Below are 17132 nucleotides of genomic sequence, written 5' to 3' on the forward strand. Positions count from 1 at the left end.
TTGGCCTGTGGGCTCGGTCTCTCTGGGCTTACTGGCAGGCTGAACCGTCAATCTTTTCCTCCGCCCATCGGTGTGACAGCCTGCGATGGTCCTCTGGTTCTAGGTTCTGTATTGAAGGGTGGTATGGCCAAAGCGCGCAAGGGGACACGTGGGCGCGCGTCGGAAGGAGGCTCGCACTCGCTGCCTGGGAGAAGGTGTGGAAGAGGGGATGGCAGAGCCCTTATGGCTCACCCCTATGCTCTAGGCTTCCAAAGGGACACTCTTCTGCCTGGTCTCCTTTTGGGGTCAGTACATTCTCAGAAAGGCATAGCCCAGCCTGCCCCAGGCCTAGCCACAGAGCACGTTCTGCCAGCGACTGCAATGCACAGACAAACGTTTTGGGAGACTGGGTAGAAGACTGGACTGGTCTTGATCCACCCAGGCCCATGCGTGAGGCCAGGAGCTCTCCGGCCCACTCAGAACGGCCCCCCTTAGCAGGCTACACGAAGACACCTTTCTGGTAGCCCCAGCTTGCCTGATGCCCTGGCTGGCATCAACTCAAGATGGTTATGTCAGGAGGAATGTGTCACCAGGGGGGTGGGCAGCCCTACCGGCCACCTGTTGGTGAAGGTGGTGGAAAGAGGCTGAGCTCAGCGGGAAGGCTGTGACAGGTCCACAGGAGAAGCTGCAGACCTCAGGCTGAGTCCCTCAGTTTGCTTCCAGAGAGGCGCCTCTTGGCCTGCTCACCCCAGAGGAATCGAGGTGTTTCTGGGTAAACCAGGTCTTAGTCCCCAGTGAACTTCAGCATCTGAGGCCCAGAATGTCCGCACTCCACGCCCTGTTAAGACGTATGCCAGGCAAAGGTGGGAGACAGACTTGCGTCTCCTGAGCTCCACCATGTTGCTGTTACGGTTGATTAGTTGCTTCATTGAACAACAGGGCGATTGTACAGGCCGTGCAATTTCACAGAAGCCTTGGCGTCCCGGGAGATCTGGCACCCCAGGCTCCTGACATCTTGGAGAGGCTGGCTCGAGTTGGAAGCTTGGAGGCCCTGCAAATTGGCGGACTACTCCCTGTGAAGGGGCCGGCATCCTTGTCCTATGCACGACAGGCCCCATAGGCAGAGAGGTGGAGAGCCCGGAGGCGGCACGCAGGGCGGGTGTCCCAGTGACGCCGGGCCTGGGGCACTTTTCCCACTTGAATCTCTCACTTGGCCCTTGTCTGAAGGCCCCCTAAGTCGAAGAAAAGCAGATTCCTGCCCTGGTAGCTAGAGGGTTCACAGAGCATCACCACTCCAGGGGCGGCAGTTACTGCAAGGTGCACGCGCGGAAACCATCGCGCTGGGTGGCGGTGACGCGAGCTGCTGCGGACAGCGGCCCCGAACAGCTGGACAGTAGCGCAAGAGGCGTTTCATAAATAATCAACATCTCCAAACGACTCGCCTGGGCTGAGGAACAACGAAACCCTGTGTTTACAGAAGTGGGACAACGGGCAGGCTAGAGGTCAGGTGAAGCGCGCAGCTGCCAGGAAGCCTGGGGCCGGCGCAGACCCTCAGGCTATCCGCCCGGCTCCGTGGAGCCGGGCAAAACCTTGGACGTGTTTCGCAAAGACCGTAGGACGACGCAGGGAGCAGATCCACTATCCGGCCGCGTACAAGCTGCCCGCAGCCCCGGCCCACGCGAACAACTACGGCTCCCAAGGTGCTCTGCGCCGGCCCGCCAGCGGCGACTACGGCTCCCAGGGTGCTCTGCGGCGACACGCCCGCGGCGACTACGGCTCCCAGGTTGCGCCGCGCGTCCTTCCCCCCGCCCCAGGCCCCGCCTCAGGTCGGCCTGTGGACTACAAATGGACACACACGGCTGTCGTCCGCCAGTTAGCGGCTCCGGTGCGAAGCGTCTTTGGTTCCTCAGGCGTGCGGGCGTAACGCGGGCGGGCTTGGAGGGCCGGAGGAACGGGCGCGTGGGCTACGGCGGCCGGCGTGGGGCGGCGGCAGCCGTTGCTTAGGGTTGGGAAGCGGGGTCGCGGGCCTCTGGCACTGCAAGCCCGGCGGGCCACGAGTTGGCCGCGGCAGGGTGCGGGCTGAGGCCATGGGCGACCGCAGCGGCGCAGGCGGCTCCCGGCGCCGGAGGACGGAGTCGCGGCCCTCGAGCCACGGCAGCGGCGGGCCTGCGGCGGTGGAAGAGGAGGCGCGGGACGCGGCGGCGGGCCCTGACGTGGGCGCTGGGGGGGACGCCCCGGCCCCGGACAAGGACGGAGTCACCAATGTGGGCAGCAGCCAATTGGAGCTGAGGTAGCGGAGCACCTGACCCCTAACCTCTGACCCTGTGACCCTGAACCCCGCGACTCTTTCCTGGTTCCCCGGGAGTGGCCGAAGCAGCGCGAGCTCTGAGTCCGAGAACCTGGGGTCCGTACTAAGTGGGGACCTGTGTGCCCTTTGGGCACTGCGGGGAAACTGAGGCTTGGAGGGGAGGATCACCTGCCAAGGTCACCGAGGTGGAGGTGTGGAGCTGGCCAGGCAGAGAGAGGGGAGCCGGCAGCTGCCCTGCTTCCAGACGCATTTGGGTCTCTGCATCCTCCCTCAGGTGGGTCCTGAGGTCCTTTCCGAGGGGTGAGCTGGAAGCCTGGGCACTCGGAGGGCTAGTCCGGGTCCGGTCCTGGGCCTGGACGGTGTCCTTTTCTTTGGAAGGAGTTAGATGGGATCCGGGCAGTTTGTGATGAAAGGTCTCTTCTGAGGGCTATGAGGGGTGCCTTGAGGGTAGGGACAGCTCCCAGAGGACAGTAGCCCAGGTCTTTTTGAGGACAGGGGAAGGGGCAATGTAAGAGGCTTTTTTGCTTGCAGGCCCTTCCAAGGGTGGCTACATGGCTCATTCATCCCCCATTGAGTCGTTAGGCTGGCCTGCTTGTGTTGCCAGAACAAGTGCTTGCTGTAGGAACGGAAAGTTGGGTCTTGTATTAGGACATTTATCCCCTGTCTGGGGTATTCAGGAGGAGGGGTTTGAGGTGGACCCACCTGCAGGTGGGTGCCCTGTTTAGCTGAATGACTGACAGGAATGGGTGGGGGGAATGAACCATGCTGATGGGGAGGGCTTGGCCTGCCTGGACATTGGCCCTTCCTCCAAGCTGGCCCAGAGCAATCCATTTGCCTCCCTCCAGCCCTTCTTTCTGGCTTTCACCCTGGTCCAGGGGCTCTCAGGGCCTTTGGCTGAGGGAGCAGCTGAAGGGCCAGAGGTTATCAAGGAAGAAGTAGGCAATTGGTCATTTGGTTGGTGTGGATTTGCTCTCTCAGTAAACAAGAACAGAGGCTTTCTTCACTGGGCACTGTGGGGAGGGATTAGGGGAGGGCAGCTGGGGTGCAGGCACTTTCACGGTTCTCAGGGTGCTCACAGTTCACCTGGGAGATAAGATAACCTCGGCATGATGCAGGCGTGGAACAGTATGGACAAAGGTCGGGCAAGGAGGCTATGAAGGTGCCACTGGGGAGGAGGGTGGCCCTCCTGAGAGGGTGCTTGCTTGCTGGGGGCCTGGGGTGGTGCTGAGCGAGGTTGGTCCAGGCACCTCCTGCCTGAAAAGGAGTTGCCCTCTCTCTAGGAGGTAGGGGATGGCTAGCATGGCCTCAGGAGGGTGGGATCAAGGTCCTTTTGTGTGAGATGGGGGTTTCCACATCTGGGTGAAGCTGCCACTCTGGGATAGGCAGGAGAGAGCAGTCACTTTCTTCCTTTTCACTGACCAGTAAGCCTTTTCTGTGCTTCTGGGGGTGTGGGGCTGGGTACAAGGCTTGTGAGAGAGGCTGGGTGAGTCCCTGTCCCTGCTGTTGGGATCTGAGATAGCCAAGGTAGGGCCTTCCTGGGACTGGAGGGTGAGCCAGCTGATCTATCTGCTTCTGGGTCATGCAGACTCTAGCTCACTCCCTTGTCACCCTCCTGCCTCCCTTCTTACAACTGCTTGTTGCTGCTCTTGGCCTAGCCCAGCCTTTCCTCTCCCCATTCCTCGTTACTCTTTGAGCTCCAGGCCTCTTCCCCTCCCTGACTCTTCCTGCTCACCTTAGCCTGGGCTCTGGGTGTGAGCTCATTTCTTCTGGTCCTATGGCAAGGTGAGGCTGTGAGGCAGGAAGCAGAGGGCTCCTCTTCCTGTTCTGCCTGACCCATCTGTTCCAAACTGTTTGCACACTTTTGCTGGCTCTCAGTTCACAGGCCCTCCCTTCTGGTTTCCAGCTTTTCCCAACGTATTTGTTCCTAGGGTGTCCTCTTTCTGTCTGTCTCTCCATCAGGGTCTGTGAGGTCTGGGGAGCCTGCCCCAACCACCTTACACCCTAGGACTCAGCCCAGAGGTCAACACAGAGAAAGTAGGGAGGAGGTGGCAGCTGGGAAGGGAGCTGGCACTCTGTCCTCTTCCTCTCTCTGATTGGCCCTGGTGCTGGACTGTGTGGTCCCCAGGTGTGGCCCACACTTGGGGGCTGTGCCTTTGGGCTTACTTTGAACCTTGGCATAGGAGCATGGGGATAGGCATGTGCCTACCTCCTAGTGCTGATGTGAGGTTGAGTGAGAGGATCCTACTAGCTGGGTGGACCTGGGGGCTGCATGAGGGAGGGAGGGTGGGCTGCTCTATGTCCTCTCAGCCTGGGGAGGGGGTCTAGGACAGCTGGAAGGCACAGAGGCACGAGCAGGTCCTCTAGTAGGTGAGAGGGTGACAAAAGCATTCTAGGCATGGCTGGCCAGATCCTGCCTCCCTGTGTGGGTCAGTTGCTGGCCTGCCCTCTAGCTCACTTGCTGCTGGCCTTGCTGGCAAGCCTGGAGCTCTTCGGGCATTGGCAGATGGGGATCTCCTCCCCTGGGTCAGGGGCCTCTGACCTGTTGGGGGAGGGGCAGCATGGGCTGAGGCTGTGCAGTGGTGGTGCTGCCTGGGGTTGGGGCAGGTCAGGAGGCCTGTGGAGGACCTGAGGCTGGATGTGGGTAGGTTGAGGAAAGCCTTGGGAATCCATCAGAAGGGACCTAGAAAAGCTTTTAGCTTTGGAAAGCAGTACCGTTTCCCTACTCTTGTTTCCATCTTGAAGATGGGCACTAAGAAAGCCAGCATGGTCTCCTTAGTGGCCTGAAAGGGTCAGAGGTGCCACTGTTGTGGAACAGCATGGTGATGTGAAGACAGTTGATAGGTCATGGTACAGAGAGGCCAACCAGGAGGCTTTGAGATAGTTCTTTTGAAAGCAAATGGGCTTGAACTTGGGGGAGGGCAGTGGGGAGGCCTGGTCTGTTCTCTCTAGGAAGCTGTGCCTCATACCCTTGCTTGCCTCAGGGTACTGGGGCTCTGAGGGGCATGTATACCCAGCCTCCTGGGGAAGTGGGGCAGGTGTAGTCTGGGGAGATGCACCAAGGGCAGTGGTCAGTCAGAAAGATGGGTGCAGACTCAGGGAGGGGAGGGCTTAGATGGAGACCACAGCCTCACCTTGTGGTCCAGGCTAGACCTGGTGGGTAGATGCAGAAAGCTCAGTCTTGCAGCTGGGAGAGGCAATTGGACAATGGCAGGGGCTGGGGTTGGGGTAGAGCTGCCCTGTCCTGATGCTCCAGCCTAGATGGGTAGGACAGGTGCAACCATCCTTCTACCAGCTTGGCGGTGCTGTGGGCTAGTGTGGCCGGGTCCAGGAGCTATGTAGGTATAGATGGGACAAGTGCTGTGCAGACCTTGGTCTGGAGGACAAAGGTCAGGCCTGTTGGCATTGCTCTTCAGTCTCCTTGGCCCCTTGCTTCCTAGGCGGGGCCATCTGACTGCTGACTCCAACCTTAGCCAGCTTGCATCTGGGAACTGAGGCAGGGACAATCCTGAGTGGACGTCTGTGTCACAGGGCTCCTGCCATTGCTCCCAGGCTCATTCCCTCTGCCCACGGCTCTGAGGCAGAGATGTACATGCATGGGAGGGAAGGGGGCCCTGGGTCTTTCCTCTTACAAAATTGAGGCCTTGCTCAATGCTACGTGTGGCTTCCTGGTGGCACAGCAGCTGGAGGTGAAGTGGGGCTCCAGTTGGTTTGAGTGAGCCAGTGCTGGTTCCTGGGCTGTGTGGTCTGGTCTTGCTCTTGCTGTCCTTGTCCTTGCAGCTCCTCCACTGGGCCAGGTGCCCTTTTCCACCTCTGCCTTTCCCTGAGGATAAGCACGGTCTGCTCGCCTCCCCACTGCCCCACACTGGGTGGGAGATCACAGAGGGTGCCTGTCTCTGCTGGAGGCCCCAGTGGACTCCTCTCAACCCCCTCAGCCCAGGCAGCACTTACCTGTGGTTGAACTGGGACAGGCTATCACTTTTTTTTTTTTTTTTGAGACAGAGTCTCGCTCTGTTGCCCAGGCTAGAGTGCCGTGGCGTCAAGCTCACAGCAACCTCAAACTCCTGGGCTTAAGCAATCCTTCTGCCTCAGCCTGCCAAGTAGCTAGGACTACAGGCATGTGCCACCATGCCCAGCTAATTTTTTTCTCTATATATTTTCAGCTGTCCAGATCATTTCTTTCTATTTTTAGTAGAGATGGGGTCTCGCTCTTGCTTAGGCTGGTCTCAAACTCCTGACCTGGAGTGATCCTCCCACCTCGGCCTCCCAGAGTGCTAGGATTATAGGCATGAGCCACCGTGCCCAGCCTATCACTTTTTAAAAACAAGTGGAGGCCACACAAGCACATGAAGGCCAAGTCCCTGTACCCAGGAAGGTGCCCGTCAGGCTGGATGCTTGGCTGCCCTTTGGCCTGGGTTTCTTTGCCCACTTGGGCCTGTGTGGTCAAGTGTGGGGAGGAGGCTCTTTGGGCTGTGTTGGGGACCCTCTGGCTCTCTGGGTGGCGGGATGGCAACCAAGCTGGGGGACTCGCCCCTCACCCTTCTGTCTCAGCTGTGCTTGGTGGGGCCTGGTGGGCCCACAGATCCCTGGGCCAGGTTGGGCTCCTGGCCTGGGGTATGCAAGTCCAGGCCTGGGCTAGGCAGGGCAGGGCTAGCCAGGCTCCTGCCTGTGACATGCCCTTTCCTGCTGCCTGGAGGGGCAGACTCTGGGGAGTCCTGAGAGCTTTGCCAGCCTCTGGTATGGCCCTGCCTAGCTCCTCCTCCTGCTTGTAAATGGGGCATGGGGTGTGTGGGCAGAAGAGAAGGTTGGGGTGGGAGCGTGGATCACAGCTCTGGCCCAGAGTGAGGGGCTGGGGCATCTGCTCACCAGGGTGCTTGTGTCCTGCACTGCCAGGTGCCATCGCCTGCAGGATTCTTTGTTCAGCTCCGACAGTGGCTTCAGTAACTACCGTGGCATCCTGAATTGGTGTGTGGTGATGCTGGTGAGTAGGATGGTGTCTGGGAGCAGGTCTACCTGTGGCTAGGTGGGGCTCTACCTCAAGTTGGCCTTCACTTGGGAACAGGCTCTGTCCCCCAGGGTGCTGGGGCTGGAGTCCACATGGGCTGGGGGACACGGAGCATGCTGCAGCTGCCTCAAGAAGGCTGCGTCTCCATGTGGCCTTGCACTGGGCTGCTGGGAGGAGATGTGGTGGCGCTCCCTGCAGTGGTCACATACTTGATGCTCCCTGCTGGATCCCAGGAGAGCCCTGCAGATGGTAGTGTGAGGGCCTGAGGCCTGTGTGCTGTGAGCTGTGCTGGGGGGCACAGGCCCCATGGGAGGGCAGGGAGGAGGAGGTGAGGCTCGCCCTGGGTGGTGGGGCTGTGGAGGGAACACTGTGGGTACGAGGCTTCCCTGCCAGGGTATGTAAGAAGAGTTTTCTTGTGCTATTCCATATGGCCCTAGTGGATGCAGAGCCCTGGCAGGCCTGGCCACTGCTCTGCAGGTCTGCTGGCCCCTCTCCTTCAGCCCTGGGTCCTAGGAGCCCTCCAGGAAGGCAGCTGGATTGAGTCCTGTGCCATGTCCAAGGCCTGCTGCCTCTGGGGCCTGGTTCCCACTGGCACTTTGTGGGGATGGGCCTGGGAGCCCCACCCCAGAAGCAGTTGGAGTCTAGGGCTCAAAGGGGCAGCCTGTGGGGAGGTTGGGGGCAAGGGCTTGTCTGGGCCCAGCCTATGGCCTGAGGCCTTTGACCCTCACCCAGACGTGGTCTCTGTTGGGTGTGGTGCCTGTGTGGTACTGGCTCCATGTATACCCATGCCCCCAGCCTGTGGTCCTGGGAGGTTCCCAGGGGGTGTCTGGGGCTCCCAGCATCCTTGGCCTGGAGAGGGCCTTGGGCTTTGGCCAGCTGTGGGGGGCCATGAGACCTGGTGGGTGAGAAGCTGGCTGGGCAAGAGGACAGTGGGCCTGGTGCTAGCCTATCCCTCAGGAGATGTGTTCTGTTCCTGGCCCAGGCTGGGTCTTGGCAAGCCAGGCAGCACTGTCCATTCTCTTAGAACCTGTTGGGGCTGCTTGGCCCTTTGGCACAGCTGTGAAGCCTTTCCCTACTTCTGGCTCTGGGCTCCAGGCTCCTTGCTATGTTTCCTCTATGGCCTAGGCCTGCAGGGGCCACTGCCCATCAGCAGCTCTGGCTCCTGCCTGCTGTGGGCTCTCAGGAGAGGCCACACTGTGCAGTGGATGATGTGGGTCCACATGTGTCTGGGGAGGAGGCCCACTCGTTAGCCTTGCAGCTGGGAGAGGTGGGGCAGTGGCCCCTGTGTCTCTGAAGTAGTCTCCTCCTCCATGAAGCCTTCCCTGACCACCTAGGCAAGAACCAGTGTTCCCTTGGTGGCACTGCTTTTCCATGGCACTTGTCACCACCATGTTCATGGAGGTGTTGGTGATGCTTGTGAAATAGGTGAGGAACTCCTTGTCCTGGCAGGAGGCTGAGGGCCCAGCCCCAGGCTGGAGCCAGGACCCTGTCTTGATGGGGGCTCAGTCCATGGAGAGCTGCCGTGAAGCAAGCCTGGAGTTTAGGGGGTGCAGGAGGCAGCCAAGGCTGGGCAGGGCATGTGCCCAGGGGGTGCTCCAGGCCCAACCACCTCCTACCCCACAGCCTTGCCTACACTTTCGTGCTATAACCTCTTGCCACACAGCTGAGCACTGCCAAGACTGGCCTGGCTGGCAGGGTGGTGCACTGGGCAAGGGTGGGCAACTCCCCTTCAGCCTGGGCCACCTAGAGGGCCTGATTCCCTGGGGCTTGGCTGTGGACAGTCCTCCCTGGGCTGGCTTGGGCTTTGGGGCTGTTACCATGGTGGTGGCTGGCTGTAGGGTGAGCCTCAGGTTCCTCACTGACTTGCTTAGTGAGGACAAGCACTGCTGCATAGCAGGTCTATTTTTGCTGTTGGAGATGCAGGCGTTGGAGGTGCCTGGTAGTAAGGTTGGTTCCCTCCATGCAGGCCCTTCTAGGGGTGTGATGGGGCCAAGGAAGACCTTCCCCTTGCCCCTGCACCGGTGTGGCGTGAGGTGTGTGGTGAGTCTGGGAGCTTGGCATAAAGACCAGACAGAGCTGGGTGTAGGTTGGGGGCTCCTGTCCCCAGTGGTGCTGAGGTGGGGTGCCTTGTAGTCAGGACTAATGGGGCTGTGCTCTCCTGTCTTGTGTAGATCTTGAGCAATGCGCGGTTATTTTTGGAGAACCTCATCAAGTGAGTACCTTCTCCATGTCCTGGTCCCACCCCAGTCACCACCTGTTCAGGTCCTGTCCCCAGGCCCCGCCCAATTCAGGCCTTCATGCCTCCACTCCTAGGTATGGCATCCTGGTGGACCCCATCCAGGTGGTGTCTCTGTTCCTGAAGGACCCCTATAGTTGGCCTGCCCTGTGCCTAGTTATTGGTGAGCTGGGCTCTGAGGAGGGCCTTGGGTGGGGACCAGACTCGCTTGGCCTTGAACCTGCCCTCTGGTGCTTCTGTTCTCAGTGGCCAACGTCTTTGCTGTGGCTGCGTTCCAGGTTGAGAAGCGCCTGTCGGTGGTAAGCACCATCCTGCCACAGCCCTTGGGGACCTGCCAGTCAGCTCTCCTCACTGCTGCTGCCTTCCTGGGAGGAGCTGCTTCCCAGGTGGCCCTCACCCAGGGAGTGGGGGCCCTGGTTGAGTACTCTGGCTCCCTGCCCCGACTCCCACAGGGTGCCCTGACGGAGCAGGCGGGGCTGCTGCTGCACATAGCCAACCTGGCCACTGTTCTCAGCTTCCCGGCGGCCGTGGCCTTGCTGGTTGAATCTATTACTCCAGGTGTGCCCCTTTCCCACCCCATCCCATCTGCCCTGGGCCAGCCACAGGTGCGGTGTCTGGCCGTGGACCCTGTGGAGACCTGAGCCCTCCTCTCCTGCAGTGGGCTCCGTGCTGGCGCTGATGGTGCACACCATTCTCTTCCTCAAGCTCTACTCCTACCGCGACGTCAACCTGTGGTGCCGCAGTGCCAAAGCCAAGGCTGGTGAGGGGCTGGCTGCCCAGGGGCTAGGGCTGCTTGTGACGCCAGGCTGGGCAGTAGCACAATTCCATCCCTTCCCTCCTTTCTGCTCTGCTCCTAGCCCCCTCAGGAAAGAAGGCTGGCGGGGCTGCTGCCCAGCACATTGTGAGCTACCCGGACAACCTGACCTACCGTGGTGAGGACCTTGTGGTGGGTGGGGCTGGGGGCCAGCCTGGCCTGTGTTGGTGCCAGCTCCTTCCCTCCCATTCCAGATCTCTACTACTTCCTCTTTGCCCCTACTTTGTGTTATGAGCTCAACTTTCCCCGCTCCCCCCGCATTCGGAAGCGCTTTCTGTTGCGACGACTCCTTGAGATGGTGAGGCTGGGGGCTGGGGGGGCCACTGGGGACTGAGGGGCCTTCGGGGCCATCTGGGGACTCAGCCATCTGCTCTGGTTCCTCGCCTAGCTGTTCTTCACCCAGCTCCAGGTGGGGCTCATCCAGCAGGTAAGGGGGATGGGGCAGGTGGCACGGCGTGGGGTAGGGTGGCGTGGTACAGGTGGGAGCTGATGCTGCACCCTCCTTTGCAGTGGATGGTCCCTACCATCCAGAACTCCATGAAACCCTTCAAGGTGAGTGGCCCAGGCCTTCCTGTGGCTGGGGTGGGCGGGCAGAGGCTGTGGCCGGCTGAGGGAGCCTGTCTCCATAGGACATGGACTATTCACGCATCATTGAGCGTCTCCTGAAGCTGGCGGTAAGTGTGCTGGGCAGGGGGAGGGGGATGGGGGAGCAGTGGCAGGGTGTTCTGGAACCTGGAGTCCCTTCCCCACAGGTCCCCAACCATTTCATCTGGCTCATCTTCTTCTACTGGCTCTTCCACTCCTGCCTGAACGCCGTGGCTGAGCTCATGCAGTTTGGAGACCGGGAGTTCTACCGAGACTGGTGGTGGATAGCCTTGAGGGTGCCCCTGGGAGCTGGGGTGGGCCATGGTGTGCTCTGATAACCCTGTCGTCTCTCTACTCCCAGGAACTCCGAGTCCGTCACCTACTTCTGGCAGAACTGGAACATCCCCGTGCACAAGTGGTGCCTCAGGTGGGTGGTGTATGTGCGTGTGTGTGGGAGGTGGGGTGGAGCTGTGGGCCTGGGCCCCTTCCCACGGCCCCCTTCCTCTGCAGACACTTCTATAAGCCCATGCTCCGACGGGGCAGCAGCAAGTGGATGGCTAGGACAGGGGTGTTCCTGGCCTCGGCCTTCTTCCACGAGGTCAGTGCTCTGCAGGGTATCCTGCCTCATCTCTGGGCAGGGGTGTGGCCCACATGGGGCACAGCTGACACCCCCTCTCCCTCCTGCCCCAGTACCTGGTGAGCATCCCCCTGCGAATGTTCCGCCTCTGGGCCTTCACGGGCATGATGGCTCAGGTGAGCAACCCACACGTGGCCGCCAACCCGCCTGCTTCCCACTGCCTGAGCCCTGGGGCCCAAGAGCAGCCCTCCCTGTGGTCACCGTGGCCAACTGACCTTGGTCCCACATGTCCCCAGATCCCACTGGCCTGGATTGTAGGCCGCTTCTTCCGGGGCAACTATGGCAACGCGGCTGTGTGGCTGACACTTATCATCGGGCAGCCAGTGGCTGTGCTCATGTATGTCCATGACTACTACGTGCTCAACTACGAGGCCCCAACAGCAGTGGCCTGACCCACTCCTCGCTGCCCATGGCCAGAGTCAGCCCACCTTCCCCTGGGCCTCCAGTGCTGCAGCTAGGGGCCTGGCTGTGTGGCATCATCCTCCTGCCCTGGGAGGCCTCTCTGCCCCTGTGGGGCTCCTTCCTGTACCCCTTAGGGATGGTGGCAGCAGACCAGGCAGATGCTGGCTGGGAGTCTGTGCTGACCCTGCCCCAGGGGCTGAGGGTATCAATAAAGTGCTGTCCAGTGACCTCCCTTAGTCTGCCAGGGGTTTGGAGGGCTCGTGGGAAGAATGGTCACACCCATTGGGGGGGGGGTCAGTGTCAGAGCTGTGGGGACAGCTGCTCCAGGAGGTGCTAGAAGACCCTTTTGTTCCCCAGACTGCCTGGCCCTGGTGCTCTTGGAGGAGGGTTGGGGTCCATTGGCCTCTCCATACCACCCTGGCCCAGCTGGGTGCTGCCCTGTGTGCCCACGAGCTGAGCTGCCTAATACCTGCTGGGATGGGTGGGAGAGGCTGCTCTGCTGTGGCGGGGCAGGGCACAGCCAACGGAGCATTGCATGGCTGGGGACATGGCCAGGTAGGTCCCAGTGCCCCACATAAGCCCACTGCTCAGAAAAGCTCAGCTCAGGTCAGACTTTGGTGCTAGTGCTGTGCCTGCTGGGGGGGGGGGGGTGCCCAGTGTCCTGTGGCTCCCAGTGGGGCATGAGCCTGCTTGGCCAAATTGGGCCCATCCTCAGCTTGGGCAGGGCATGTTCAGGGTTTGCTAGAAGTGGGCCTTGCCTGGGGCAGCCTCCAGGGCCCTTCTGACTTTGGTCTGGGGGGCCAGGAGGCTGCAGAGGTCACGATGGCTGTGTCCATTTGCAGCTCATCTGGGGATGGGCTTGGGGCAGGGCCCTGGGATCACATCCCCAGGGTTAGGGGACTCTGAACCCCTTGGGCTCAGATAGGGACTCCTTCCCTCAGGACGCCACCCTGTGCACTGACTGTGCCTTCTGAGGCCAGGCTGCCCCTTCACCTGGCACAGAGGGCCTGGAGAGTAGGGGGCCCTGGGCCCAGTGGCTCCAGGCTGTCCTCCCCCAGGGCTGGGCCTGCCTTTGGCCTTGGGGCTCTTCTCCCCCCACCTCTTCTGGCACTGAGCTTGGCAGTCCAGACACAGCCCTGACTATGGCCATTAAAAGGACACTTCATTCCCAGGCCCTGCAACCCATTGAACTGGACAGAGGAAATCATCTTGGTAGCAGAGGTGGGGGCAGTCCCAGGTCCCTCTTCCCAGCTTATCTTGGTGGGCTGTCTGTTTGATTGGGATCCCCTGGGCTGTACCAGGCAAAGTGTGCCCCCAGACCTGCAACTGTGGCCCAATATGGCAGGTGTCTGAGGAGCCCGCAGTGCAGGTCTAGGCTGCACTGTCCTGCCCACCACCAATCTGCCGGACCACAGACTTGCCACGGTGCTGCCATGGGAGGGCAGGCTACTGGTACTCTGGGAGGGGTGGGCCTGCCTTCCCACTACTCCTGTGAAGGCAGCACCTCCCTGGCCCCTCCCACCCTCTGCCAGTGGCATTCCAGAACAAGCTGTCACTGCCAGAGTAAGAAGCTGCTAAAATGAGAACAGTGGCCAAGGCTGACCCAGAGACAGGGTTTGCTCCACCAGCCACATCAGACCATCTGGGCACCTTCCCCTTCTTCCACTAGGCCCTGTGGAACCCCTGAAGCAATAGGAGGCGGCTCCTGCACTGATGCACTCAGGGTGTTGGCTCTGTGGGAAGATGCAGCCCCCTGTCCCTGAGTGAAAATACTTTGTGAAGGGGGTCCTGGTGGCTCAGCTGACAACTAGGGACTCCCTGGCCCCTCAATAAAGGGCTGTGGGCACACTCTTGCCCTGGGGAGTCAGGTGAACACAGGGTGCTGTGGGCATCTGCCCCCCTCCAAGGCGGCCACCTCAGCCAAGACCTTCTGTGACTTGTGCCTTGCCCTGCTCATCACACACCCCTTTGTCCCTTGGACAGGAGAAACACACAGGAGGCCACAGTGTAGAGCCTGTCTGTTTATAGATCTCTGCCTGTCTCGTCCATCCATCTGTCCACCTGTGTGTATATATCTGTATATCTCTATGGAAAGGGAAAGGGGGCTCTTGTGTAAAAATCCAAAATACAATTCTGACTATGAACAACCTGCAGGGTCAGTCCAAGTGTGGCTGTGAAGAAGGCAGATGGGCAGGCCCGTGGGACTCTCACTCCTGACCACAGGCACTGCCCAGCCCCAAGCCCCTCTTTCTGCCCACACTGGGGCTATGGTGCTGAACTGTGGTGCCCCAGGGCTACAAGCCTGCCCTGCCTCCCCAGGACCAGCCCTGCACTGGGAGGTGGGGGTTGGGCAAGCCACAGCCGGCTGGCCCCCTCCTGGAGCCTCTAGGACACAGTGGGGTCCTTGGCTTTGGGAGGCTCAGACCCCATCAGCAGGGAGATGGTGGGGTCATCTGCATAGTCGTCCCCCTCGGAGAAGTAGGAGCCTTCTCCAAGCTCAAAGAGCACCGGCAGGTCTCCACTCCCAGTGTCCACAGAGCCGGGGTCCAAGAGGAACAGGGGCTGCGCCGTGTAGTGCACCAGCTGCTTCCCTGCAGGGTGTGGTGGGGTCAGGGCGGTGGGCTGGGGAGGAGGTGGGGGTATGGGTGGGGAGCGGGATGTGGGGTGTGGCTCACCTGAGTCAGAGCTGCTGTTCTCGGCTTGGAGAGGCCTGGGGGGTTCCTGGGGAGACAGGAGCTCCTGGATCTACAGGGTGGAGGGGGTATATACTGTGGAGTAAGAGCTCCCACAGGTTATCCCCCCACCATCCCCTGCCCCCGCCTGCCTACGCACGCTGGCCAGGCTGCTGTCAAGGTCAGGCAAGCTCATGTCGGGCACAGTCACTGAGGGGCTGAACAGCTGTCGAAGGAGGAAGGGCAGTCAGTGTCATGCCTGTGAGCAGGGAAGGGTTGGGGCAGGGGCGGACTCACATCCAGCAGGGCGCTGGTGTCCACGCTGAAGCCGTGGCTGGTCAGCATGGTCTGTAGGTTGTCCAGGTTGGAGTCCATGGCATCCAAGTGTTCACTGAGCTCGTTCCTGGCCCAGGATGAGTGGGCAGGTGAACCAGTGCCCGAGGCTCCCCCACCCAGATGCCCTCCCACTGGAAAAGGGCTCCCCATGGCTGTAATCTCTCCCTGGGGGTGGGGTCCCTCTGGATGCCTAGCATGGGCTAGAGGGGGACAGTGTATGTGTGGATGGCCCAGAAGGCAGTGGTGAGCTCTGTGCTCTCCAACCATGGCAAGCAGGTGTGGGCCTGTGAGGCGATTCAGCTCTAGAAATAGGATGTCAGGTACAGTTCTTCAGGCCTGATGAGGTTTGCTGTTGCATTAGAAGACCAAGTGAGGAGGCGGGCAGGGAGCTGTGCTTTGTGTGGGTCAGTCAGCCCCTCCCCTGGTGCTACTGTGGGGGCGAGACCCAGGGTCTGGTGGCCGTGACCGGGAAGGTCCTGGGCCACCAGGTGCACCTGGGCTGTGGGACAGGAAGCCAGGAGGCTCCTGGAGATGCTGCAGGGCCACCACTCACTGAGAGGAAGGTCAGTCAGCACAGCAGCCCAGATCCTGCCTGCTGCAGTGGCCAAGACTGGGGCCTGTCCTTGTCACAATGACCTGGGCCAATAGCCTGTGCCCAGGTTGTCAGTGAGGGCCTGGCACCTGGTGGCCCTCCCCAGACGCAGAGGGGCCTGGGATGCTGTTCATCAGGCAGGGCCCAGGGCTCATGTCCAGGCTGGGGTCTGGTCCGTGGCTGTGGGAGGGGCCCGAGCTCTGGCAGAGCCCTCCTCCCTCCCCAGTGGGGTCAGCGCTAACCCTGGCTGGACTCGGCCATGCAGAGAGGAAGAGGAGGGGCAAGGGAAGAGGCGGGCGACCCCTGACATCTGTGGAGTGCGAGCCAAACTGCAAGATACAAAGACAAAAGCCCCCCCCATTGCAGGCGGGGGCTGGGCAGGCTTTGTGCCCGTCCTCGCTCGCTCAGCCTCTAGGCAAGGCCTGAGGGGTTGGGCCTGCTCACCATCTCCTGCACCCATCTGGGCGGCATGACAGTTGCAAGGACCCTGTCACAAGAAAGGGTGATAGCAGCAGCAAGGGCAGCTGAGAGAGCAGGTATTCCCAGGACACCTGGGCAGGTGCCACCAGCCTGCCCTGCCACGCACCTTGGTCCCTGTGGCATTTGGGGATGTGGGGTGACCTGGTTGGTAGCCATCTCCCTCCCGAGCCCCAAGCTCTGAGGTCAAGGTTGGGGGCCAGGTCTGCCCCTCCTCGCCCCAGCAACCCCTGAGCCCGAAGGCCCGGGGTTCAGGGTGGGGGTCCTGCCTTGCTGGCCACCTTGTATGCAGCCCCCCAGGATGGTCTGAGCTAGAGCCCAGGGCTGGGGTGGGCAGCACTCACTTGTCCAGGCAGGCTACGCTGAGGCACTTCTCAGGGGTGGAGGTGGGCGGGGGTGAGGGGGAATGGCCCCTGGCGTCTGTGTGGCCTCCAGTGTCGGCATCTGTGAGGGCTGTGGCCGAGGCGGGGGTGGGCTCGCTCTCCCGCAAGATGGAGTCAATGAGGGCAGTCGGGGACAAGGGGGTATCCACAGAGGACGGGTGTCCGGGACTCGCCTCCTCCACCTGGGGGCTCCGAGGCGGGCTGGGGGGCTCCTCCTTGACACGCACCAGGGGGCTGCCGGACAGGGGCCTGGACAGGGGCGGGGTGGGGACATGTCAGCAGGAGCCCCGGCTGGCCCCACCCCACTCCCAACTCCGCCCTGGGCCCACAGGGGCTCGCCTAGTGGGGGGACGAGAGGGCTGGGGGTGACGTGGCCCCCACCTCTCGTCTACACTCCCGCCTGGGGAGGCCACAGGGCTGGCGGGGGCCAGCTCGGTGATGTCGGAGATTATGGGTCCGGAGCTGGCAACAGCTTCTGGGGGGTAGAGGCTGGAGCCACTGTAGGCCGAGGATGGAGCCTGCAATTAAAGGCAGGAGGCCAAATGCGGCTTATGCTGTGGCCACACCACCCCGCTGGCCACCGTCCCACAGCGCCTGGTGCTCACCGTGTACGGGCCTGAGCCGTGGACATGCTCCAGGGAGTACTGGCGACCATACTTGGGCACGGAATGTGCCGAGCTGCTGTCGTTCAACATCAGGGGGCTGCAGG

At 61.3% G+C, this 17132-nt stretch overlaps 2 protein-coding genes across 8 annotated transcripts in view; one reads left to right on the forward strand and one right to left on the reverse strand.

Annotated features, from left to right (window-relative positions):
* Positions 1 to 1789: 1789 nt before the first annotated feature.
* On the forward strand, positions 1790 to 12190 carry DGAT1 (diacylglycerol O-acyltransferase 1). Of its 4 annotated transcripts, XM_045561215.1 has the most exons (18): positions 1794 to 1864; positions 7178 to 7265; positions 9256 to 9329; positions 9461 to 9501; positions 9603 to 9688; positions 9772 to 9824; positions 9978 to 10083; positions 10184 to 10285; positions 10383 to 10457; positions 10534 to 10637; positions 10728 to 10766; positions 10850 to 10891; positions 10969 to 11013; positions 11092 to 11204; positions 11286 to 11351; positions 11435 to 11522; positions 11615 to 11677; positions 11798 to 12190. In XM_045561215.1, the coding sequence occupies exons 3-18, from the start codon at positions 9273 to 9275 to the stop codon at positions 11951 to 11953; spliced, it is 1236 nt and encodes a 411-aa protein (XP_045417171.1). In that variant the 5' UTR covers positions 1794 to 1864; positions 7178 to 7265; positions 9256 to 9272; the 3' UTR covers positions 11954 to 12190. The 4 variants fall into 4 exon arrangements, with proteins under 4 accessions (XP_045417169.1, XP_045417168.1, XP_045417170.1 ...); XM_045561213.1 differs by lacking the exon at positions 9256 to 9329 and having other exon boundaries at positions 1790 to 2269; positions 11092 to 11201; XM_045561212.1 differs by lacking the exon at positions 9256 to 9329 and having other exon boundaries at positions 1791 to 2269.
* Positions 12191 to 13969: 1779 nt separating this feature from the next.
* Positions 13970 to 17132, reverse strand: part of HSF1 (heat shock transcription factor 1) — a 30432-nt gene continuing 27269 nt past the window's right edge. Inside the window, exons 7-14 of one of the 4 annotated variants that reach the window (XM_045561208.1) lie at positions 17029 to 17125; positions 16763 to 16941; positions 16385 to 16672; positions 15806 to 15892; positions 14933 to 15038; positions 14796 to 14861; positions 14639 to 14708; positions 13970 to 14554 (exon numbers count right to left, since the gene is read on the reverse strand). In XM_045561208.1, the coding sequence (XP_045417164.1) occupies positions 14349 to 14554; positions 14639 to 14708; positions 14796 to 14861; positions 14933 to 15038; positions 15806 to 15892; positions 16385 to 16672; positions 16763 to 16941; positions 17029 to 17125 (1099 nt within the window). In that variant the 3' untranslated portion in view covers positions 13970 to 14348. The remainder of the gene's footprint in view (positions 14555 to 14638; positions 14709 to 14795; positions 14862 to 14932; positions 15039 to 15805; positions 15893 to 16384; positions 16673 to 16762; positions 16942 to 17028; positions 17126 to 17132) is intronic. The other 3 variants (XM_045561209.1, XM_045561211.1, XM_045561210.1) reach the window with 3 other exon arrangements.

This window comes from Lemur catta, chromosome 9 (genome assembly GCF_020740605.2).
Source record: "Lemur catta isolate mLemCat1 chromosome 9, mLemCat1.pri, whole genome shotgun sequence".
Classification (NCBI taxonomy): domain Eukaryota; kingdom Metazoa; phylum Chordata; class Mammalia; order Primates; family Lemuridae; genus Lemur; species Lemur catta.

Excerpts from the sequence above, each read along its gene's own strand:
- DGAT1 (XM_045561212.1), top strand. The coding sequence starts at position 2,067 with ATGGGCGACCGCAGCGGCGCAGGCGGCTCCCGGCGCCGGAGGACGGAG. Across the intron at positions 9,502-9,602 it reads TTTTTGGAGAACCTCATCAA|GTATGGCATCCTGGTGGACC; the intron begins GTGAGTACCTTC and ends CTCCACTCCTAG. Across the intron at positions 11,014-11,091 it reads AGCGTCTCCTGAAGCTGGCG|GTCCCCAACCATTTCATCTG; the intron begins GTAAGTGTGCTG and ends CCTTCCCCACAG.